A 26,057-nucleotide genomic window follows, 5' to 3' on the forward strand; every position below is an offset into this window, starting at 1 on the left:
CAAAGCAATCTTAACTCTGCCCGAACAAATCAGATGAGCATTACTAGGGCTCAGCTGTGCAATAACAATGCTCAGAAATATTGATCTCTAATTTTATAGTCCAAAGTAGCTAAAGCTGAATAACCTCCCTGAAGTACCATCACTTAGTTAAATGATAAGTACTTGCATTAATATAGGTTTTGGGGTTTTTAGCTAGAAGGATCACAAAGCACTTTATAAACTCATCAGAAACTTAATATCAATCTTAGTACCTGTGTGTGGAAATACAGTAACTTTTTAACATCAAACTCTACAGAATATTATGGAGTATCAGAGGGGTAGCCGTGTTAGTCTGGATCTGTAAAAGCAGCAAAGAGTCTTGTGGCACCTTATAGACTAACAGACGTTTTGGAGCATGAGCTTTCGTGGGTGAATACCCACTTCGTCGGATGAATATTATGGGGCAGGAAAGGATAACGTAGCCAGCTTAATTTAATAGAGAAATTCAGGTCACAAAACGCAATCACCCAACTTGAAATCTTAACGCAACAGGCAAATCACCACCCTTACTCTTGAATAATGTATAACATTTAATGACTACAAGAAGGCGGGACACCTGTTGTTCATTTTATTTGAAAAATTAATCTTAACAAGACAGTGCCCCCAAGCACCATGTTGGGGATTTAGATCAATACTGACTCAGAAGGAAGAGAGTCACCTATTGAATCAGCAGCATGTATGATTTCCTCAGAGATCTCCAAATAAGTTCTGACCAAGCTTGATCCTGCTTATTTTATGAGGTCTGTTGGACTCACAGCCCAAAGTGGCCTTAACAGAAGCTATAATATGGGACTCCTGAAATGTAGACATATAGAGAAATTTCCTGGACTCCTGGAACTAACCCATACTTTGGCTAAAGGTGAGGTACAATATTTCCCTCCTCTGTAATTTGTTTTCAGTCCAAAAATGGTTTATGTGAAGAATTTTGCAAAGAAGCCCAGCTTTATAATGTGTGAGATAGAAAAACGGTAGATCATACAGAAAAATGATAATCACAAGCATGAAAAAATGTACCTGGGTTGTTGTTAAACGAAAAACTGGACCACTTGTGGGCACTGAAAGCCTGGGTGAGATGCTGGCAGGACCTTGCCCTTGTGTTTGTACTTGAGCTTGCACTTGAGCCTGGGCCAGAACCTGCTGAGGCACCATTACAAGCTGTCCAGCTTCTGTGCGGACCAAGACCATACCTAATGAAAATGATCAAAATAATAATAAGTACTTTGAATAGAACTGACATGCAGTAGCTTAACATTTTCCCTTCTTCATTCACCATACATCATTCCTGACATGCTTTTTACAGTATAAAATCAGATATTTCATAAGGGAAAGTAGTTACTATCAGCAGAAAAAAAATTTAAAATACAGCTTTAACAATTTTGGTTACACTTGAACAGTACAAACGTAACAATTGGTTATCTGACTATATAAGAAGGTGACAAAATTTAGAGGTGTAATTAGAGACAGTAACAGAGCATCGGGGGTGGGAGGGAGTTGCATTTAATTCTTAAATCCTGATCCAGCAATGGGATCTACTGGCACAGACACTTGTGCCAATACAGAGTCCCACAGATGCCTCATTTGTCTTAGCCCTGCACTGTGGCCAGCTCCAGTCCTGGGAATTTAAACCAGACTTCACCTCTTCTGTCCCTCTCCCATCACCTCACTTGCCTTTGTCCACTGCTGAACCTCCTCTGCTGTCCGCTTTTATTTTTATAAACTAAGGCCCCCAGTCCTGCAAAGACTTACATTCGGCTTAAATGTATGTCCCACAAGTAGTCCCACGGAAGATAAAGTCTCAATGAATGCACGAAGTTAAGTGTGTGCATAAGTGTTTGCAAGTGCAGCGCCTATATCCTAGGCCAAAACCTAATGCACAGGCTGCATTTTCAGTTTATTGGTCTGTTAATTTTTAACTTAACACTGTTAACCATAATTGTTCCTAGATTGCAATAAATAAATAAAACAGGATGATAAACAAAAATTCACTTATTTTGCACACCAGATGAGCTCATTTTCATTTTGAAAATAACCCTTTTTGCTATGTTTGTAAACAAATAAAATTTAATGTTCTAGTTCAATTAACAACTTAATATAATATGCAATTGCAAGTAGTTTGAAACATTTAATTTTCATGAGTTAAAAATTAAACTATATAACTCATAAGAACAAATCAGAGCCAAAACTGCTTCGTGCATACTCAATGTATGAGTAAAATTAAAAGCATAGTTAGGGATTACAGTTTTTTAAGAAATGTGACATGGGTGCATCACATGATTTAATAGCCGTGTATTTATCTGATTACACATATAAACTCTGAGCTCAAGTACAATTCTTTTAAGTACTGTAGTTTCTCTTTATGTGGATTAACCTTATGGGGAGACATCTAGAAAACACTTGCTAATCTTCCCTACATAAGATGGAAATTAACTGAGAAGCAGATCTGAAGTAGCTGGGCTGTGACTGGTCCCTACACTTCATACCACCAAGTAGGGAAGTTCAAAGAGGAAGATACAGACTAAACTACAAAAGCAGGTGAAGAACAACAACTGAGTGTTCTCTTGTGATATTTACTACTAAAATATAACAAAATCATCCATTTAAAGGGACACCGTCAACTTAATCTGACTTCCACTTAACTTATTTTGCCTAGTATTGTTAGAACACCACGTATACTTACTATAATGAAAAAAGCAAACTGAAAAGATTATTTTTAATTATTTTGCATATTTGATAAAACTATTTCTACAATTAATTTCTCTATATTCGATTTTCCCTATTTGTTGTGAGGTCTTTCCCACAGCACCACTGTATAAAATGCACAACTAATTTGAAAACACCATTACCGTATTTAACTGAACAGTTGTGGTAACTGTACATGCAAATGACCAGTTAAGACATGTAATTAGACATTTGTTCATTCAGCCACCACAACAGTATGCACAGATCCATGCAAATTTTTCTGAAAGTTTACACCTAACAGCCTGATCATACAATGTACTTCACAGAGTTTAATTAAAGGACATGGACCTATGGGCACTTCCCAAAAATCACAATCTATTTGTTCCATAGGAATTTTTGTTTTGCTGTTGTAAGACTTATTTTTCAATAGGCTATATTTGAATGAGACAGTTAAAGTAACTGTGATGCATGATTAAGTTTGTTATTCAAGTTGTAGACATATTTACTGCTATGAGAGTATAAATGTTCATATGAGACAAATTGCTTTTTAAAATGAATGTAATTAATTCAGGGGCAGGACATTGTTATATTTAGTTTGATCTATGTTTAAAAAAACATATGCACATCTGAAGCCTCTAATATTATGAGCTATTATTCAGCTTTTCTGCCAGCTAGGTAAACAGGAAGCTGAGCTTGTGATATAATTTAAAATCTACTCAAAAAAGAATATTTTTTAAAGTTTCAGCTTTAAACACGAGTTTCCTCTATGAAAACTGCACTATTTTAAAATCAGTAAAGAGCTGTCCATTACTTTTGCAGTCGAACTATAGATATTTTCATTTTCTCTCCATCTTATCCCCTGAGAACACTTGCATGTTTGACTTTTATATTCAAATGTAAGTAACTTGAATTGATTTACTAGAAAGTAGTTCTATAGAGCAAAAACACTTATAAGTTTGCATGCTACTAACTTCTTTCAACAATATTTTCTAAAATCTATAAAATGTTTTCAAGAGAATCATTTTCCTCTTCTGTTTAACAATCAAACAGTAGAACAAAGCAATGATAGCATTCAGCTTCTGAAATTGATGGTAAGTTATGACATGCATGCCTTAGTATAGGAAACAATAGCGAAGTGTTTTAATATATTATCTACATAATTTCACTTTCTAAAAGCAGCTTGATATCTGTTCCAAGTTAAATTAGATCTTCATAAAGTCATAAGAATTTGCCTGATCTATGCAGTAGCATTCTACAAAAATATGTCAGGAGTTTCATAGCTGTGGTCAACTTCACAACTATTTAAAACACTGCACTAAAGACAAATCTTTAATCACACACAGCAAGCATACCAGTCTATAAATTTCATTTACTTAACTGATGTCAAACACTTTAAAGAATTCTGAGACAAGAAAAACAATTTCAGATCATACAATGTATTAATGGATGAAGATTCTTTATTTGCATAAGAAAAACAATTAAACTTCATTTGAATAAATCACCAAATTTCAGAGGCGACAACTTGTGCACTATTTGCACCACTAGTACCCAAGCATGACAAAACATTGGACACCCTTCAAAATTTTAGACCGACAGTAAAATAGCCATTTAAATCAGGAATTGTTGGCATGAGGATATATGGCTAATGTTTTGGTTATGATCAACCTTACTAAACTAGTATTTTTAGAAAACAAAGCCAGATACTACTACTATTTTTGAGTATCAACAAGACTAAATAAGAGATCATCATTATGAGCAAAGGGAGTGAGGTGAAATTGTTACTTTGGAATTAGAGATGACTCTTGCTGATGTGGGAAGAGGCCCAGATACTATGGTGAACAGCACAATATATGTGTTGAGATTGAAAGCATTACATTAGATTATTCAATTAGCCACATCAGGACAGACACTGCTTGAATGGGGTGAACTTTTCCCAGCATCAACAATAGTAAAGCAAATTTAACAAAATTTAGATCTACAACTAGATAGGACACCTATCTATAAATCAGCAACTTCTTAAATAAAGTGTTCTGTTTTATTTTACTGCAGTTTTTAAATAACTTACCATGATTAACATTTTCCTTTAACAAAGCAAATAATTCTCCCCAACAACCATAACATTTTTTTTAAATTAGCCACCACAAATTTTAAATTGATTAAACAATATTTTTAGTAATGTCAATGTGTTTATTAGAACAGAATTCATTTTAAAAGTATGTGATTACTGGTGTACCACGCATTTATTTGATAGTTCTGTACTTGAATTGTAGTACAGCCACAATTTTGAAAAATCACAATGAGGAAAACGGGTTAGCAGAGATTAACAAGCCTGTAATTTCCACTTACCAGGTGGTATAGTAAAACCTGGAGGCAACTGGATTGTAGTCTGCTGAGGCGGTCTAACAATCAATTGTGGTGCAACTATTCTCTGAGCAGTGCAAACTGCAGGTCTGGGTGACAACGACTGGGGGACTGCAGAGACGACAGGTACAGCAGTGGCTGATTTGGCTACACCAACAGCAGAGCCAGGTGGCCCTATAATATTAACTGTGGGTTTAGAAATAGCAGTGAGAGTGATCGGGCTGGACACTACAGGGGCACAGTTGGCTACTGAATTTTGGGCTGGATGGGTGACAAGGTTCATTGTAGGAACAGAACTGGTAGAGTTACTGAGTGCATTTACTGCAGGATTGTGTGTGAGAAGTTTAGTCTGTGCTGTGGAGGAGTCTGGTTTGCTGTGGCTGACAGCCGGATTCTGATGGTTGACAACTTGTGTTATTGCTGCTGGGGCACAACCAGCCTTTAGACTGTGAGTGACAACCACAGGACCGCTGGAGGAAGTGCCATTCCCACTGTGTGCCGCGGGAGGAACAGTATGCAGCGCAGGTCCCTGGAGAAGAGAGAGAGCAGGAGGAGCAGCAGCAGCTGTACTACCCAGCATTACCGCCTTTGCAAGTTCCCGACTTGCTGCGGCTGCTGCTACTGGAGTGACAGCACCGGCAGCCTCGGGCGACCCTCCAGCAGTGGCGGCCTCGGAGTTAAGCAGCAACACACTGTCCACCGCACCAGCGGCTGCTGCCGGAGGACTACACCCAGGTCTGGGGCTCTCCACTTCCCGGGCACCACTGCCAGCAGCGGCATTGGCATCCACGTGGTTGTTGACAGGCTGGGTTGGGGCGCCAACAGGCGGAGGTGGGGCAGCGGATTGCAGCGGGGCAGGGGCAGCAGGTACACTCGGGTTGCTGCTGCAAGGAGCTGCTCCATGTGATTGCTGCATGCTACTACTGTTTACACTCGCTGCCCTCCCGGCCGCCGCCGCTGGCGGGGACAAGGCTGGGGGTGCCCCCTGAGCTGGAGGTGGGCTGCCCACGGCACTTGGACACCTGGCTGCCTCCCCTGCACCGGGGAAATGAGGAGGAGCAGGATGCCCTTGCTGCTGGACTGGGCTGCCGCCCTCCACCAGGCTCCCCTGGTGCTCTTGCTGCTGGTGGGACGGGGGGCTGTTGTTAGGGGGGGGCCCTTCGGCGGAGCCCCGCCCGCCGGCCAGCTGTGATTCCAGGGAGCCCACCAGGTCGCTGACCGCCTTCTCGTCCACCTCTTCGGAGAAGAGCAGCATCTCTTCCAGGGGGTCCGAGGCGCTCGCCGCCATCTTGCGCCGAGCTGGGAGCCGGCCGCTCAGCTCACAGGCGCGCCCGGCTTCCGCCGCGCGCGAGGCATTCTGGGAGGGGTCGGTCTCCTCCCGCTCAGAGTGGCCGAGCCTGGCTGAGGTAGGGAGGGAGGGAGGACAAGCAGGCAGGGGCGCGCAGGTCGCTTTGTGCTGCAGCGTGGGGCTCCGCTCGCTCTCACTTACTGCCTGCCTCTTCGGTTCTCCTGTGGGTCACTGGGAGTTTCTCATCCACCTGTTATGTCTTGTCTTTTGGAATGTAAGACTGTTGTGTCAGGGACCCATTTTTGCTATATCGATCCAAGCACAATGGGGACCAGTTTGGTTGAGGCCCCTAGATGTTACTACAATAGATTTTAAATAATTTAAATTATATAATAATTATACTTTAACTGTCAATGTTAACAAATTAATTGTTTATGGCTGTAACAGATGAAATTGGGAACAGGGAATGAAACCTATGTGGGGGGAATCAGGAGGTGTGTCAGGGAGGAAGAGAGCAAGGAGGATAGGAAAAGAAGGTAAAAATAGCAGTCATCACAGAAATATATTTTAACTTTAACAAAATAAAGAGTGATAATCTAAAGTGTAGTTAACTTTTGTAGTTAAGTGTAGTTTACTACTTAAAGGCCAGTATTCAACCCTAACATTTATTTAAACCTTCCCCCATGTTAGAGGGAGTTCTGCTGTGGTTTGAGGATAGCATAGAGTCCTAAATATATACCCTAGCCCACAAGCCCTCATTAAAAATAGAATTCAGCCTTCTTCACAGAATGAGTTTGACATCCCTTTTTTAATTAGGCTGATTATGCAGTGATCCCCAACTGGCAAATTCAGTACTTTAGTATGCACTCTACTACTGTTAGAAAAAAATTCTTACCCAACTGTTTTTTCTAGGTATTAATAGAATACCTAGAGAACAAGTCATATGTTATTGTTTATAAACATAAGAAATTCCATTGTAGGGCTCACAGGATGTATTCTGCCTCTCCACTGGTGTAAACAGCAGACTTTCAAAGAGGAAAAAGAGAGAGCCTGATTCTAGGTTACAGTACAACCCCTTACCATTACACCACTCTGACCACATAAAGGGGCTTCAAATGGGGAAGACATGGCTGCCTGAGGTCCCCCTTGTTCAGGAGGCCTTTGTAGCCATCATAGAACTGACCTAATAGTTCTACTCAAGCCATGTTCCCAGCCCATATGGATGGGGGACATGTCAGGGATACAAAGGGAGGGTATGTCTGGACCACACTACAGTACAGCTATTTCAAAAGGGGCCTTAAGAAGTAATAGCTCTAAAGCAGGTCCCCTCAATGGCCTCAGAACAGAGGGAGTCAGGAATGCACCAGGAAAGCCACCTTTCCTCTCCCTCCATTTCTGCCCCAAGTCAAGGAACAGAGTAACTGAGGTTAGATCCAAAAGCTCTAATTTTTCTCTTTTGAGGGAGTACAGAAATCCCCCCTTTTTGTAAGGCCCAAATAAGAATACACAATTTCCTCCTTAATGGGACCAGGACTCTTCCCTACCAGACTGACCATTCCTTTTGTGTTTTGTACTAATTTCAAACAAACTTTCAATTTTATTTTTTTAAGAAAGATTTTTCTTTGGGAATGGGAACATCCTTGTTTTCCAATTCACACCAAGTTGATATATAAGGTGAGCCCTACTCTGATAGATCTTGTGAAGCCAGCCAAAGTTCAATTGCCAGCCTAGCAGTCCCACTGACTTTACGCACGTTCATGGGTGTTTGCAGGATCAAGGCCTTTATCAAAAAGTTCATAGGAGGCATGTGTGTGTGTGTGTTGGAAGGAGGTGAGGTATTTTGCAACAGTTTATGTTGGAAGGAGGCAGGTATTAGCCTTTTCTTCACAAGGAAAAAATAATGCAATTAATATTTTATATAGACATTTTTTAATCTGGGAAGAGTTCTTGTCTGGGTGAGGCAGTCCACTTCCCAAGCATAGGAATGGGAATATTTATCCTTTCCATAGAGGACAAATATTTGAGCAGCACTAATGGGAAAATGTCAAACCGTGCTGTAGCTCATAACACCATAATACTATAAGTGAAGCAGTGAGGAGAAGAGGCCCAACTGGGAGAGATGCTGAGGTAGCTACTGCTAATAACAGGAGGATTTGATGGTGCTAGGGAGAAAACTGGCATTTTCATGAGAGAGAATTGATGAAGTGAGTAAAGAGAACTGATAAATGTGTTGGGGGGAAACAAACATATGTCATGGGTGAATGGTAAATTAATAAACTAATTAACAGCAGGTAAGAGAAATACATGTAGATAAGACCTAAGGCACCATCTGTTTTCTTACTTTTGTTTAACTAAAGGTGTGATTTTAAATGGATTTAATTAAACTGGTGCAAAAGGCTCTTGTGGACACTCTTATTTCAGTTTAAACCAGGCTTGTTTCAGTATAGTTAAATCAATTAGGCCTGGTTTAACCACAGTTTTTATACTGAATTATTTCACTTAGGGACATGATTTCATATCACTGTATTTAAATCAGTACAACACAATGTGTGCATACAGTTATTCCATTATTAAGATGCTTATACTGGTATAACTTAACATGTAGAATAATCTATACTACTAAAAGCATGTTTATATCGGTATAACTGCATCCAAACTAAGGGTTTGTACCACTAACTTAATCTGCATCTAAACCAATATAGTTAAAGCATTACAAAAACAGTGTGTAGACAACCCCTTAGAAATTGCGTTAAACTAAACCAAAATAAGCCATTCTTAAAGAAGTGTCTATACAAAGGGTTGCAAATCACAATTTATGCTATGAATTTTTAGAGCTTAAAAAGGAACCAGTTTTAATTAAAGGTTTACAGTATATGTGTGAGTGGGTAATCTGTAAAACATTTAGATTTTCTGCCTCCATTTATATCTCATATTGCTGGAAGGGATCCTGAAAGGTCATAGAGTCCAGTCCCCTTCCTTCACTAGCAGGACCAAGTACTAATTTTGCCCCAGATCCCTAAGTGGCCCACTTGAAGGCTGAACTCATAACCCTGGATTTAGCAGGCTAGTGCTCAAACCACTGAGCTTTAACTGATCCACTTTATCCTTTTAATGACAATATAATAAAATACGTACATGTAAGCTACATCTTATTGTACAAAATGTAGGCCCATGTTTGGGACTAAACCTACAAACATTTATGTACATTCTTAATTTTAGTCACATGAGCAGTCACATTGATGTCAAAGTACTTATTCACATATGTAAAATTAAGCATGTGCATAAGCATTTACAGGATTGGTCCTTAGATCTGCACTTCATAAAATTAGCCAGACATCTAAGACAGACTTGCAACAAAGCACATATGATTTGTGTATATGTTGGACTTGTTTTATGTAATAGTTATTCCTGTCACTGTAAACTTTATTTTCAAATACATTTCAAAGTTTGTAAACATGGAAAAGTACTTTAAAATGTTCATGCTGTTGAACAAACTGGTTGGTGTTTTCTTTTAACTTGTTCAGGTTTAACACATGGTATGTGAAAGAACCAAGGCCCTAGTCCTGAAATGAACCATTTAGCCCCACCCAGGTGCCTACGCAGAATTCCAGCATGAATATTAACTGTAGGCCTGGGGCCTAAATGGCGATTGCTTATTAAGATGTATGTGTGAGAGAGTGGCATTTCGTGGCCGGTGGCTTGTCTCTCAGCAAAGCCAAAGTATCTCACATGCTGCTGTTGTTTTTTCCCATGGGCTAAAAGCCAACGCGTGACGCCTCCAGCGTGTTAGACAAACGCTCAGGAGTGATGCAAGTGAAATGAAATTGCAGATGATGTCATCCAAGGCCGCTCAAACAAAGTGCGATGCAGCCTGTGCAGTAGGACACATGCGATGTGTGCACAAAAAGGTGTATTTATAGTCTAATGCATGGCGGACTCCACACTTCATAAGCACAATCTGTTCATTACACCTCTCCATAAAGCGCTTCCTCTCTACTCCACTTTCAGCCCCTCTTCTCCCACCCCCGAGCTTCTCCCACCCCCCGCACCTGTGAGGCCGCGGCTATCGCGAGATCGCGCTGTTCCCGGCATCCATTTCGCGGCCTGGGACGGAGAGGGGGCGGCTCTGAGGGAAGATGAAGGCGGCGGCCATGTTGGCAGCTTCAGACTGCCTTCGACGGGGGTTGTGCTGAGGGGCCTGCGTGGGGGGAGCGGTCGCTGGCCAGTCAACACGCGCTCGCGCCTAAACTCAGAGCAGTGGAGTGCCCGCTCGGCCTGTAGGGGGTTCGCTTAGCCGCCCGTGTCCGGCCTCAGGAGTGCTCGGCAAGGGGGTCCCTGTCCGGGGAGCCGGCGCCATGAGCGGGGGGACGCCCTACATCGGCAGCAAGATCAGCCTCATCTCCAAGGCCGAGATCCGCTATGAAGGGATCCTGTACACCATCGACACCGAGAACTCCACCGTGGCGCTGGCCAAGGGTAAGGGGCTCGGGGGGGGTGGCGAGCGGAGGGCCGCGGCCTCGGGAGTCCCGGCCCGCTACGGGTGGGGGGAGACGAGCCACTCAGAGCTCCACCGTGGCGCTGGCTAACGAGGGATTGGAGCGCGGAGCGGCGGCCCGCTTTACACTGTGAAAGGACCGGGACTCCACAGTGGATCTGGCCAGAGGTGAGGGGCCGCCGAGGGAAGTGGAGCAGGGACGTGGGGGGCGCTGCAGCCTCGTTCCCTGCCGGTGCAGCGCCCCCAGTGGCGGAGGGTGCGGAGGTAGGAGTTGGGGGGCAGTCAGGGATCCTGCTCTCTGTAGAGCTGGCCCGGACCGAGGCTATGGGGGAAGCAGAGAAAGGGAGATGCGCTGTGGGGCCACTGGGACCAATAATTTCACTGTGGCGTTGGGACTGGGCGAGGGGCTATGGCAATGGTGGTGCAGGAACTCGACGAGCAGCGTTTGTAATGTGTGCTAGTGAGGCAAAACTGGTGTTTGGTGAGAAACGAAGCAGGGATTCTCTACTCTGAGGAAGCTTTCGGTTTTGTGGGGCTGGCCCTGAATTAGGGAGAAGGCAGAGGAAATTGGCTATTAAGTGGACCTGTGTATTGTGAATGAAGAGTCCAGGATAAGAGCACAAGGAAAATTGGGGGGATAGTATACATGATATGCATAAGGGAAGCCTGTACATCTGCACTAAGTATTCCACTAGGGTGTTAGCTAAAGCTTAAAGGGACCAAAGGCTTAGGGGCCTGTATCCTGGACTAATGGATGAAGTCTTCTAGGAGGGGGTCCTATATACCTTTGATACAGAACTTCACAGCATTGCTGAATGGGTGAGGGTGGGGAGAAAGGGTTGAGATCTTCTAGAAGGGGTTCCTGTAGATTATTGATGCTGAGATTGGCATTGGCACTGTGTGTTTACCGACAAGGTGAACCTGACTGTGGGTCATTTTGATCTCTAGTTTATAAAGAAAGATAAGGTGGGTGAGGTACTGTAATACCTTTTATTGGACAAGTTTCTGGTGGTGCAAGAGAGAAGCTTTTGGGCTTCAGAGAGCTCTCTTTCAGGTATCTTTATGTATACACACACATTCTTGTATTGTGCTTGTCATTTTGGTGTAGCCTCATCTGCCATGAAGATTCAGGGTAGAGGAGGGAAGAACAACACTAAGTATAGCAGAATCCTTGGGCTATATGAAGGGTACCTATATTTGTGATGTGTGAGAGAATAGAGGGCTTTAGGCAGCATGAGGAATGTCTGGAGTCCATGAATTTTAGTGCCCACAGTGAGAAGAAAGCATCTGTGATGGGACTTGCTAGGTGTAGTGGTGGTCTGTTTCATATGGGGTTCTCCGAACACAGGACATCGGTCTTGAAAATGAATTTGTGGGTAGAAAATTGAGGTTGGTCTCTTTCAGCATGTAATATCTGCTTTAAAATACAAATGTATTTTGCTATAGTTTTCGTATGAACTATTTCTTGAAAATCTTGTTTAAATAATACAAATTAAATGACAGGGAAATTTTTTTCCCTTTTAGACCAAGAGAAAAATAGCTTCCTGTGTAATCCAAACAATGTAAAAAGTTTGGAAAACGTTTTTTTTTTTGTGTGTGACGTGTTGGCCTCTGAAGTATGTACTATCCTTTGTCTTCAGTGTTGCATGTCATTGGATTAAAGGCAGCTTATTAAATGTTATACGCCTGTCTACTCAGTTTCTTACAGTAGTTTAATTGCTTCAACTCACATTCGTGAAAGTTCATATTAGATGACAGCTCATGCAAAACAGAGCTCTAAATAGCTAACATGCATGTATATAGTATTGGGACTATTTTTCTTTGCAACACATGTTGAACTTCAAGCATATGTATAAGAGTATGCAGAATTGGGGCCAAAGTTGCTATAAAATACCATAGTTCATGATGTTAAACAGGTAAACCTTTTTTCTACATAAAGGAATGCCATCAATTTAATGTCACATTGAATTCATCTGTTCATTAAAAGTAACAGCTAAGATTGCAATAAGTGAAAGATAAATAGATGTAAGTTATTTATACTGCAGTGGTACCTAAGGACTCCTAGGCTGTGATTCCACATATAGACACTCAAGATAGTGTCTGCCCCAAGGAGCTTACAGTCTATCTTTACTTATGCTGTGAGTGGGACAGATTGGCCAGCACTGCTCACTCCTTTAACAAACTAATAATGGCTTTTTCACTGCACACCTGACAGGATATGCATATTCAGTATGGTCCAGATTTTGCCATATTTATGTTGAGTTGTACTTTGCTTCTGAGCTTTATTTAGTTGGATTTATTTACTGTGCAATAATAGAATGCCCATCCAATGTTCTTGTGACCCATCACAATCATTTAGAAATAAAAATGTCAGTTATCCTGAGATAGAATCAAATATAAATCTAACCAATTAAACACTCCACAAAATCCTCACCAGAGGTCCAGAGCACTGCTGTCCATCCCTACCTGTTTACTTATAGTTGAGGGAGAAAAGTTGGGCCTTGTGGTACACCCTGAGTGTTAAGAAATATGTAGTTATGTACCAACACAGGAAACAAATTCTAAAGCAGGGGATGGCAACTTTTCAGAAGTGGTGTGCCGAGTCTTCATTTATTCACTCTAATTTAAGGTTTCGTGTGCCAGTAATACATTTTAGCATTTTTAGAAGGTCTCTTTCTATGTCTATAATATATAACTAATCTATTTTTGTATGTAAAGTAAATAAGGTTTTTAAAATGTTTAAGAAGCTTCATTTAAAATTAAATTAAAATGCAGAGACCTCCAGACCGGTGGCCAGGACCTGGGCAGTGTGAGTGTCACTGAAAATCAGCTCATGTGCCGACTTTGGCACGTGTGCCATAGGTTGCCTACCCCTGTTCTAAAGGCTTAGGTATCTTCCAGTCTTCTCACTTCTGACTTGGGCATGTCTACTGACCTCAACTCTGACAGTATGTTACAGAGAGAAAGCCAGTCTCTTAGAGGGGTTGGTCTCAGGCCACTTAGGATTTTATACATAAAAATCTATGTGAGCCCTTCCAGGCCATAGAGCCTGAGGTTAATATGCTCACAAAGAGAAATACTGTTAAGAAGCAGGCCACTGAGTTCTTGACTAGCTGCAGTTTTGGAATGGATTTTAAGACTTAGCCTCTTCAGAATGTCATTAATCTTGAAGTGACAGGTGCTAGATGATTGTTGCAAGGTCCACATCTGAAAGAAATGGGTGCAGCCCTCTAATCATCCACAGATGTAAAAAACCTGACTTGGCAGTAGGGGTGTAAAATATTAAACAGTTAACTGGTAAGCATTACTGTTACTGTTAACTGAACCTAAGCTTTAACCCCCAACCCTGGGCTGGCCAGAGCAGCCCCAACCCCCTCCCTTTAAATGGTTAACCAGTTAAATGATATAATTTTAATCATTTAAGCGGTTAACTTTTTAAACAATATTTACATCCCTACATGGCAGTAGCAGCCACCAGAGCTGGTAGCAGCTGGAACTCTTAACTGGACCCCCCTGTTGCAAATCCTGGCCAAAAAGGCAGATGGATGGCCTGAATCAAATGTTTCTTCCTGTTGTCCTCCCAGCCAGCCTCATGTTACTCTTACCTAGATTGAGTCTCATCTATACAAGAAAGTTGCACTGGTTTAAGTTCAGTGTTTTAAACTGGTGAAAAAGGCTATAGTGGATATTCTTATTTCAGTTTTGTTTGTCAGTTAGAAATTGGTTTAAGCTAAACCAAAATAAGCCATTCTTTAGCCAAAATAACCATGTGGGCGGAGAATTGGACAGACTGCAACCTTTAACTAGGGAGAGATTGTCTTCTCTCCATACTACAACACGCTGGCAGAGAACTAGAACCCTGATCCTTTAGCTATCAAAAACTCAGGCTCTACCACATGTGTTAAAAAGAAGAGTTCTGGTAGATATTAGCACATAAAAGTGTTTTCTCCTATGCTGCAGTTAGCCAGTAGAGGGCAGCGTACTCCCTCACAGTTCCTGATTCTGCTGCTGTTGAAATAATAGCAGAAAACTCCTATTGAAGTCAGTGGCAGCAGGACTGGGCCCCAAAAGATAAACAACAAAACTTTGCTTAGTTAGAATCTGTTTCTTTCTTGGTGCATGAGATTTACCTGTGAGGAAAGCTTAAAGCAGTTTGTGCTAGAGGAAAACAAATGATAGACAAACATGTATTTTAAATTAGGCTAATTTCTGATTACCTGTTCTTCAATACTTGATCTAAAAAAAAATTCTGCTCTGCTTTGAGTAAATCTGAGAATTTTCAGATTAAACCACATTTCTGAGCCATAGTATTTTGTAATGAAATATGTTTGCAACTTCAGCCATGCAGAGGCTACTGCCTCTAATGATATATTATAGGTACTTGCACTTAGTCTCTATGGCATTATTAATGAGTTATGATCATGCTGTGCTAGTACTATCTCCAGTTGTCAGTCTTCAGACACCAGCTCCCAACTTGCTGCAGACTATTAAGCTTAATAAAAATCAATTTATTCTTATTTCTAAATGTTTGTAAACTATCTTACTGGCTGACTCAAGAAATAAAATGGAGAGGGAAGCTAGATACATCTTGCATGAGGCATCTTGTACTCAGAGTGAAATGTAATAGAACATTTTACTTTGTAAAATAATTTACCACGGGTAGAGGAATGTCAAACATCTCATTTGTACTGCCTCTGTTCCTTAGTACTCAGAGTGCTGCTCAGCCACAACTGAGGAACTGGTCCTCATTTTCTCATCACTGACTTGAGAATTAGAATAAGGTACTTCACCTGAGGAGTTTTTTCTTACTGCAACTCTAAGAGCAAAGCAGTATTAGAGATTTAGGTTCTGATCATACAAAGACTTATGCACATCCTTTTTCACACGTGAGTAGCCCCCATTGACAACTTCATGTACAAGTAGTTTATGTGCATAATTTTGGTAGGATCAAAGTTGTACTTTGTTAATCTTCTTTCTTGATAACTGTTATTGTACATGGTGTTGTATAATGACCAAGAGATTTTGCTTTTAATCAGTCACACTGGACTCCAAAAAGTAAACCTTTCTTTTTCTCAACCCATTCAGCCATTTTTAAGGGAGTACTGTAAACTAGGTTTAGGATTAAAAGTGAAGCCTAACAATACTTCAACTACAAGAAACCTGCTATAAACTGGTTGCAGTATTTAACTCAAAAATAGGATGAATTCTCAGCATTCCCCTTAACCCACATTAAAGTAGAGAGCATTTGGGGGTATTGAAAGTGAATGACATTTTAGTTCACGTTTTAAATGATTAAAAATCGGCAGGAGGAATTGTCAGTGGATTTGCCCATGCCCTCCCTAGCCGGTCTTAGGCAAGGGTAATAAATAGGGCATGCTACTTTTTTACATGTCTACCATCTGTTTCCCTTTAATTCCATGTTTGTCTGTGAAACAATGCATTCTCATCTGGAGTCAGGATTCAGCTTTAGGTGATGTCTTCCAGCAAGGGAGCTGTAGAGAGCTCTAAATCTGTTCTGCTCCTCCCAGATTATTTTTTGGTACTCTACAATTTAATCTTTCTAGTGACACAAAGCTAAATTCAACGAAGACTAATTCCTAGTAAGATGATATTACACTGTACATTTTTTTTAGTCTTTTTGCTTTGTGCTCAGATTCTGTTACCTATTTAATCTTCCAAAGAGAACTTCATTTAAAAAGCTGTCAGTATCAGAGGGGTAGCCGTGTTAGTCTGAATCTGTAAATGCAGCAGAGTCCTGTGGCACCTTCTAGACTAACAGACGTATTGGAGCATGAGCTTTCGTGGGTGAATACCGGATGCATCCGACAAAGTGGGTATTCACCCACGAAAGCTCATGCTCCAATACGTCTGTTAGTCTAGAAGGTGCCACAGGACTCTTTGCTGCATTTAAAAAGCTGGTTGCTTAAAGGCAGCACATGACAAACCCTTCAAAGTGAGGAAATCTTGGTTTAGTGTTTGTGTTACAGTAGAGCCTAACTGAGATTGAGGGGCCTCATTGTGATAGGATCTGTACAAAAATACAGTAAGAGATGGTCCCTGCCCCCAAAGAGGCTGGGAGGGTAAATGAAGGCACAAAGAAAGGAAAATGACTTGCCCAAAATCATACAGCAAGTGAATGGTAGAACAAAGGATAGACACCCTCCCCTCCCCCAGGGTGTCTTGTCTGCAAGACCATGCTTCCTCTTCAACACATTAATCCCTTCATGTTCATTACTTTCACTGACAGACTCTACCTCTATAAATAAGTCTCATACACATCCAAAGTATGCAGTAAAACAAATGCACATGCCACATAATTGCACTGTAATGCAAAACCTAAACTGTAATATTGGCAACATAAACATTCATACTGGTGAAGTGTGTGTGTGTATTTTCCCATAGAGAAGTATCGAGTCGGAGTTAAGGTTTTGTGTTAATAGTGCAGTCATAAACAATACAATTCAAAGTGAGCTAAGGCCTACTCTATTCTAATAGCCTAGATTTGTGTTGGATTGATGCTGAGAGTATTTATTGTAAATACGTCATACTTCAATGTGAACTGACTGGTAAATAAACTCTTCTTATGGAAAGCACTGACAGGGCTTGTCTAAATGGCATTTGAGTATACATCAGCATGTCGTGCATTAATTGCCTGTGTGGACGTTGCTGGCATGCACTAAAAGTTCCCTAGTGTACATTGATGTAGTCCTGTTTGAAACAGGACTACATCAGCTCGCATTAGGGAACTTATAGTGTGCACCAGCAAGGGTCCACATAGACAGGATGCACCAGCATGTCATACGCTAATGCACCATGTAGACAAGTCCACCATCACACTGTATTAAATTTTGTCCTCTGCATGGAATGTTAGTTTTTCATGTTTGTGTTTTACCATCCCTAAAAAGACCCCTGTGAATGCTAGTGCTGTCTGGTGTTATGGATCCTATATTTATATGCTAGGATTGCAAAATGAAAAATGTAATGTTTTCAACTGAGACTAGAATTTAAATGTAAATTTTCTTACCCAGAAAACCCTTTGTATTTCATACAAACATGAGGTCACTGCTTTATTCAGTCATTGATAAACGAAATATATAAGGAGAAAACAGGCTCACATTTAGAGTCAGCGACATAATACAAATGCATTTTGAGCTTGAAATATTATGTTTAGTTACACCAGGGGTGGGCAAACTACGGCCCGCGGGCCACATCCGGCCCGCGGGACTGTCCTGCCCGGCCCCCGAGCTCCTGACCCAGCCCGCCCGCGCTGCACGGAGACACGGGAAATCGCAGCGCCTGTCCCGGGCGCAGTGGCCCCGATCGGGACCTGGGCAGCTCGCAGGGCTCGCGAGAAGCAGGACACCGCCCCGCCGCCGCTGGCTGGGCCCCCCGGCTCTGCAATCAGAGATGCAGCGCTCGGCTGCTCCTCTGCCCTAAAATCCAGCCTCCCTCCCGGCACGGGCTTGTCCCTCCTCCGCACACAAAGGCTGGTGCGGGAGGCAAAGTCTCGGGAAAGGGTGGGGCCGGGGAGGCCGCAGGAGCAGGGGGCAGCGAGCTCCCACCCGGGGCCGGGAGAGCCCCGCAAAGGAGGCACAGACACCGCCCCCCCCTGCAGCTGCCATAAGCGCCAGTGAACAAACCGGAGCGCTCCCCCCTTGGTGTGGGACACACTCACTGCCGGCCCGAGCCGCTTCCTCCTTCCTCCGCTGCACTCAGGGGCGGGAGGTTTCGGGTTACAGCGCCCCGGACCCACCACAGCTGCCGCCAAGCGAGAGGCCCGGAGCAACTGCCCGACCCTCCTCCCTCCATCCCTCCTCCTAACCTTCTCCTTCTAGCCCCCTTTCCATATCTCCTCCTAATCTCCACCATCCATTTCCCTTTCACATTTTTTCCATCCAGCCTCCTTTTCACATCCTACTTTTTCCACCACCTCTATCCATCTCTTTCCATCCCCTTCCTCTTCCCCTGTCAGGGGATGGGGAACTGGGGGGGGGGGGGGGGGGGTTGGATAAGCATGGGAGTCCCAGGTGGCCTGTCAGGGGGCGGGGGTGTGGATAAGGGTTGGGGGGTAGTCAGGGGACTAGGAGAAGGGGGGTTGAATAGGGGGTGGGGTTTTGGGGGGCAGTTAGGGGTGGGGGTCCTGGGAGGGAGTGGTTAGGGGACAAGGAGCACCGGGGGTTGGATGGGTCAGGGGTCCTGAGGGGGCAGTCAGGAGGCGGGAAGTGAGAGGGGGTGGATGGGGGCAGGGGTCAAGCTGTTTGGGGAGGCACAGCCTTTGCTATCCGGCCCTCCATACAGTTTTGCAACCCCAATGTGGCCCTCAGGTCAAAAAGTTTGCCCACCCCTGAGTTACACTTTACAGTTTTTGCACACTCTAAATGAATAATGAAACAGTGGTGGGATGGGAATGTGCAGTGTTGAACATGTCTGAAATTTGCGCACACACTAAAAACTGAGGACACTGTTCCTAACCCTTACTGTCTTCCTCTCCCCATTCCTGTCTTTCATATCAGCCTTGCCTTGCAAATTTCTTAAACCCCCAGCTCCTAGACAACCAGATTAAGACACTGTGTTTCAGTAACAAGAATAGGTGAAGAAATTGCTACTAAAGAACAAAACAAAAGATCTCAGAGAAGAGGTAAGCAGGACATGCTAGACAAGGGAGGGAAAGAAGAACATAACGTGATGTTTTTGAGCAAGCAGTACACAAAGATGCCAGCCAAATTGTCCTGAAATAACTTGCGTAAGGAAAAGGTCAGAAAACAGTTTCTGCCTGATTGTCCAGTCTAAGGGTTGGGTTATCCCCACCCTGCAGAACTGTTCAACCTCCCTATCAATCTCAAAAGATCCATAGAGGCCCTATGCCTCTGTACTACTTCAAGAACTGTGCTGCCTCCTGGAGAGCTGCTAATGCCGCCTCTTCATCCTCTGTGATTAGTGAACCTACATAAACTAAATACTGATCAGTTCGAATAACTTATGCTGTGAATACCCTCTGGGAAGAGGGTGTGATGATGCAGCAAAGGGGACCATCCCCTGACCCTGCTTCCTTCCTTATGCATATGGCCAGATCCCTCCAGATGTGCTTCTGTGGAATCAGGTGGAAGATGGAAAAGTACTGGATCTATTGACCTTCCACTGCTTTTTGCTCCTTTCCACTTACATAAATAGAGGGGAGCCTCTGGCTTTTAGTTGGCAGGTTTCTTGATGTTTTGTTATTGGTTGATTTTGCATACAATGACTTTGAACAGAAGTGTGTATGTGTGAGAGAGAGAGATCACAGCTCACTGCATTAAAATGATTGGAAATTGTGGACTATCAGGACAGTTATTAATCCAGATCAATTTTTAAAATTAGCCAACCAGCTCAGTGTCTTTGGAGTGCAGAGGACATTCAGATTGGTCTATTCAGAATTTTGTAATAAGTTATATGCTGAGAATCTCTGGTCTACTGGCTTGCTGGGGAGTAACTGAAGCAGACAAGCTAAAATTTTTTTTTTTTGTATGTTGGCCTTCACAATAAAGGATGTTAAGGACATGCCTACTTTTGGGACATTTTCTGAGACTGAAGTCTTGAGAGAAAGTGCTTAGCAAATGGAATAGGTTAAATAAATCATCCGTACCAGATAGTGTGCACATCCAAATGCTCCTAACAAAAAAAGTAAAATTCAGCTACTGCTCAGAGGACAGGAGGGTGGCAAGTGTTAACCATCTCTTAAAATTAATAATAAACTCTTCTAGGAATTGCATAACCGTGAACCTTATTTAGTTCAATGCAAATTTGGCTGAAACAAATAATTATATTATAAAATACCTAGATAAATATACTAAGACTAACAGCATAGCTTTTGGAGTGGCATAATTTTCCTTTTATAACTTAATAGAATTCTTCTAGTTCCAAGAAGTGCTATCTGATGCCTCAGGGGTCTAAATGGACAGGGAGAGGTTGGGTGGAGAAATAACTATTGTCATTGAAGCTCTTTGAAGATGGTTAGATGCCTTGAGTTTAAGTTGTAGACATAGGGATAAGAGAGGACAGGGGGCAGGACACAAATCTGTGGTATACTGGAAACTAGAAATGGAGAGAAGATGGAAATACTGAAGGACCAGGATGAGAACTAGTCAAACATAAGCTGTGAAAACCAAGGGAGGTGGAAGTTAAGGAGGAATGGTGTGGTTGACAATGGTGCAGATGATGATTTTGTTACTCTTATTGTGAGACTGACAATAAAATATTTGGTGTTTTTCTTAACCCCCCAGCTCCTGGAGCCATGTGATTACTGGAGAATCTCAGCTTTCGTTTAAAAAAGTTTCTAGACTTCACAGTTTCTTGAAAACCAGAATGCAAATAAAAACCCAAAATCTATTTTAAAATCTCATTATTTTTAAGTCAATTTATTAATTTTGGGGGTGTATGAATTAGAGTTTCTGAGCACTTGAAGCTAGTAATGCTGGGATGACAAATAGAGAGGAAGCCCTTAGACTTCACTAGGAAGAAGACTCTAGGGACCTTAATGACAGCAGTCTCAGTGGAAGGACAAAAGCCAGATTACAAAGGGTTAGAAGTAAGGAAGCCAAGGAAACAGGAGTAGACTGTCTGCCCAAGAATTATAAACATGAAGATGAGGAAGGAGATAAGACTTTGCCTTGTGAACTCCTCTCCTCCAGTCTTCTCTCAAAGTTTGAAGGTAGAGGGAATGGACACAAATGAAGAAGGAACTGATAACACACTATGCCTGTTAGGAATATGTGGTGAGGGGGTTATGCATGGTGAAACAAGAGGGGACCTAATAGGAAGTCTAATGTCAATGCAGTAGTGACTTGTAAATTGTTTGGAATTCAGTTACTGTAAAAATTAGATTTTACATACCTAACATTACAGTAATACTCAATGTGTTATGATTGCACAAAGCATACATTTATGAAGATAGTCCTGTTCTAATGAATTCATCGCCAGTCTAATCTAAATTTAAATGAGTATGAGTTTAGAATAAGTTAAACCTTCATCTACAAGAGAAATAGTATATGCATTACATCTATTCTGGACTCTCTTATTTTTCACCTCCTTTTTATAGAGCTTATAACTTACACATGAAATGAGATTTTTCTCATTGAAAAATATTCTTGTCTTTATCACTTTGGGTCAGTCTTGTTTATCCTTGTGATTCTTAAATGCAGTAGTAGGGGCATAATTTAATTTGCTATTCTATTAATCTAGATATCAACATATATAACTGCCAGAACATATTTCAGGTCTCTGAGAACAGGACCACTTACCTAGGATGTCTCATCTAGTTGCATATCTGCATAAAAATGTTTGTTTTAGTGGTGTGTATTTACTTTCAAGGACTGGTACCTATTCAACAAGTTTCTCCTTTTTTAAAAAAAAATATGAAAAGGAACCTTTGTAGTAGCAATTTATCATACAGCTTAGACCAGAGGTGGGCAGACTACAGCCCGTGGGCCACATCCGGCCTGCGGGACCTTCCTGCCCAGCCCCTTAGCCCCTCCTCTGCTGTTCTCAAGTGTAGCCAAGGCCTCAGACTGACAAAAGTTGGTTTATCACTTGTGGCTTATATTGATTCTCTCTCTGAACAGTTCTGTAGTTAATGCCAGATCTAATAAAACTTATTTCAGTTAACAAATGATGGTAAAGATGATGGCTCACCTCTAAGTGGAACAGGGCAAAGAAGATTTCTATCTTTAAATTTAAACTAGTGTTGGTTTTTTGCAAGTCATAAACAATTTGTTTCTTGTATTAGTTGTAAGGCGTTCTGGTGTGTTAGCAACAGTGTCCCCTAGTGAATATTAAATAGTATTCTTCATTACCGTTACAAACAGTTATTTTTCTTTCCTGCTGACAACAGCTCACCTTAACTGATCACTCTCCTTATAATGTGTATGGTAACGCCCACTGTTTCATGTTCCCTGTGTGTGTGTATATATGTGTGTATATATAATCTTCCTTCTGTATTTTCCACTACATGCATCCGATGAAGTGAGCTGTAGCCCATGGAAGCTTATGCTACAATAAATTTGTTAGTCTCTAAGGGTACGTCCATACTACCCGCCCGGGTCGGCGGGTAGCGATCGACTTCTCAGAGTTCGATATATCGCGTCTCATCTAGACGCGATATATCGAACTCTGAATGCGCTCCCGTCGACTCCGGAACTCCACCACCGCGAACGGCGGTGGCGGAGGGGAGCCGCAGACTTCGATCCCGCGCCGTGAGGACGGGTAAGTACTTCGAACTAAGGTACTTCGAGTTCAGCTACGCTATTCACGTAGCTGAACTTGTGTACCTTAGTTCGAACCCCCCCACCCCCTAGTGTAGACCAGGCCTAAGGTGCCACAAGTACTCCTAGTATTTTCTCTGTTTTGCATGTGTTTTATCTATAGGGAATTGAAAATCAGTGATACAAATTTTCCCTTTGGCTCTGTCAGAATGGGTATATAAATATCTCATAAAACCGTGGTCTCTGAAACAACATAAAACTCTTGACTTGATTCCCCCCCCCCCTTTTCCTTCCTGCAGTACGTTCCTTTGGTACAGAAGATAGACCAACAGATCGTCCTATACCACCTCGTGATGAAGTCTTTGAGTATATTATATTCCGTGGCAGTGATATTAAAGACCTTACTGTTTGTGAGCCACCAAAGCCACAGTGTTCTCTGCCCCAGGACCCTGCTATTGTTCAGGTAAGAGTTAGATATGTTTGTTTGCAATCTAAGGGTGTAATTTAATACTGTCCAGTTATCGTCCCAAAACACATTGAAGAATACACTCTTCACACTACCTTGTGTTGTAAACACACAGTGCCAAGATCTGGGCCTTCTAAAGTTGTAGAATCATTCTTTTGGAACCAGATTTGCTTTCCATGATTGTGGCAATTAATGCTTTGGAAACAGTAACTGCAAGTTTGCTCTACAGAACAGTGTTTTATACACTCTGGCCAAGATTTTCAAAAGTGAATAGTAATTATTGGCTGTGTAACTTGACTCCTTAAGTGTCTGACTTTTAAAGGTGGTGCTCAGTGCTTTCTGAAAATCAGACTCCTCAAGGTATGTCAAGATGGACACACAAACAGCAGCACCCAAAATCATTAATCACTTTTAACAATCTTGGCTTGTATGTTCAAATTCCTGTGTCCTGCAGGTTAGTGCAAGTATATTAAATAATATTGATTTTGTTCTAGATCAAAAAAGTCTCCATACTAAAGGGAAGCTATTTTAAAAGGAAGTAGTCATTATTTGGAAGGAAAACAGTGCATTTCCAGCTGCCTTCACACCACTCCTGACGCGCACACAATCTTGTAGTATCCATGTGACTTGGGAGAGCCTCAAATCTCTCCTCACAGGCAAAGCTATATATGCATGCATCCTTTGTCTTAATAGTTGCTGGGATGTTCTAGAATTGCCATTCTGATAGTAGACGGAGAGGGTAGGGAATTAAAAGTAACTTGATTAATTCTCCTTCTATTGAATTACACAATTTTAATGTTCACGTATTAGCCCAGAAGGCACAATTCTCAAATAAAGCCCTTGCTATCATAGGTAATAAATAGCTCAGTGTGCCACTAAACTTAGCACAAGTGTTTCTGCCAAATTATTCAAAAGCTATGGAATTGCTGTGGCCTGTGTTGTGCAGGGGGTCGGACTAGATGATCATAATGGTTCCTTCTGACCTTGTGGTCTGAGTCTATAAATTGCAATATTGCCAATGCCAGACATTAAAAAACATGCATTGGACACTAAAAGATCATGAGATTTAAAAAAAATGCTTTTTGGTGGTTTTGTTTGCTTTCTAGTTTGAGATTAGGGTGTGTCTGCATTGTGGTGAAAGACCCATGGCATATATGCAGCTGTGCTGGGTCAGTTGACTTGGACTCAGGCTGCAGGGCTATAAAATAGCACTGTAGACATTTGGGCCTCAGCTGGAGCCCTGGACCAAATGTCTACACTGCAATTTTGTTAGTCCTGCAGTTTGAGCCTGAGTCAACTGGCCAGAGCACTGAGACTCTATGCCAGGGGTTATTTATTGCAGTGTAGACAAACACTTTGGGTTTTTGGCAACATTGAAAACTTTTTTTAAGGGAAGCTGAGATTCTTCTGTAATAACGAGAGTCCAGAAAATGAGGCTTTAAGAAAACACCAAATATTATAAATTCTGTGATGAAATCTCAAGTTGGCAACACTATAAAATGTGTGAGAATGCCACAAATTGCATGTATATTTGTGAAAGTTTTGCCTATGTACTTTTTCTTGTGGAATAATTCTAACGTGGAATAATCCAGGTACTTCAGTATTTTGAGGCTTTCTTTACTGTTTCCAATATCTGTCAGTTTGAAAGGTCTATATTAAACAATGTGTATTCCTTTTATGAATACACCTTTACCCTGATATAACGCGACCCGATATAACACGGGTTCGCATACGACGTGGTAAAGCAGTGCTCTGGCGGATCAGCGCGTTAGCTCCCGGCCGCGGTGCTCCGCTTCCCGCCGCCGGTGAGTGTGGGAGGTTGGGTAAAGGACGCCCGCCCCCCCCATACTCAGCTGTGGCTGGGAGCTGGCGGGCTGGGGCAGGCTGCTCCACTTCCGCTGCCGCCGCCTCCTTCTCCCCTCCTCTCCCCCCCCCCGTGACACGGCTGGGGCCGGGGCAAGGAAAGTGAAGCAGGCTGGGGCCACGGTGCTCCGCTTCCCGCCGCAGGTGAGTATGGGGAGCGTCCTTTCCCCAACCTCCCCGCACTCACCGGCGGCAGGAAGCGGGGCACCGCAGCTGGGAGCTGGCAGAGTGGAGCAGGCTGGGGCTGGGCTGCTCCGCTTCCCGTCGCTGCCAGTGAGTGCCGGGCAGAGGGCTGTGGCTAGGGATCGGGGCAGTCGGGACAGGGAGGTTGGGTACGGGGTGGGGTCCTGGGGGTGATTAGGGATAGGGGTCTCTGGAGTGGGCGGTCAGGGGACAAGGAGCAAGGGGGCCAAAGCAAGTTCGATATAACATGGTCTCACCTATAGTGTGGTAAAAAAAATTTTTTTTTTTTGGCTCCAGAAGACTGTGTTATATCGAGATAGAGGTGTAGTAAGGTTTCACGTTTTTATAAACTTTATTATGCGATTTAGTGACTTTGTCTCTGTTCATTGGTGAGCAGTTTAGTCCTACATTTTCTCAGCTCCTTGCATTGCAGAAGTGTATTGTATT

At 42.4% G+C, this 26,057-nt stretch overlaps 2 protein-coding genes across 7 annotated transcripts in view; one reads left to right on the forward strand and one right to left on the reverse strand.

Annotated features, from left to right (window-relative positions):
- Positions 1-7,436, reverse strand: part of LOC123349356 (transcription initiation factor TFIID subunit 4-like) — a 202,600-nt gene extending 195,164 nt beyond the window's left edge. For 2 of the 3 annotated variants that reach the window (XM_044987324.1, XM_044987323.1), the window contains exons 1-2: positions 5,065-6,469; positions 1,054-1,226 (exon numbers count right to left, since the gene is read on the reverse strand). In XM_044987324.1, coding sequence (XP_044843259.1) covers positions 1,054-1,226; positions 5,065-6,367 — 1,476 coding nt within the window. In that variant the 5' untranslated portion in view covers positions 6,368-6,469. Of the gene's footprint in view, positions 1-1,053; positions 1,227-5,064; positions 6,470-7,262 lie in introns of those variants that run through there. The other variant, XM_044987325.1, reaches the window with a different exon arrangement.
- Positions 7,437-10,455: 3,019 nt separating this feature from the next.
- Positions 10,456-26,057, forward strand: part of LSM14A (LSM14A mRNA processing body assembly factor) — a 33,434-nt gene continuing 17,832 nt past the window's right edge. For 2 of the 4 annotated variants that reach the window (XM_044987329.1, XM_044987331.1), the window contains exons 1-2: positions 10,466-10,843; positions 23,398-23,561. In XM_044987329.1, coding sequence (XP_044843264.1) covers positions 10,723-10,843; positions 23,398-23,561 — 285 coding nt within the window. In that variant the 5' untranslated portion in view covers positions 10,466-10,722. Of the gene's footprint in view, positions 10,844-23,397; positions 23,562-26,057 lie in introns of all 4 variants that reach the window. The other 2 variants (XM_044987332.1, XM_044987330.1) reach the window with 2 other exon arrangements.

Source organism: Mauremys mutica, chromosome 14 (genome assembly GCF_020497125.1).
Source record: "Mauremys mutica isolate MM-2020 ecotype Southern chromosome 14, ASM2049712v1, whole genome shotgun sequence".
In the NCBI taxonomy this organism is placed as follows: domain Eukaryota; kingdom Metazoa; phylum Chordata; order Testudines; family Geoemydidae; genus Mauremys; species Mauremys mutica.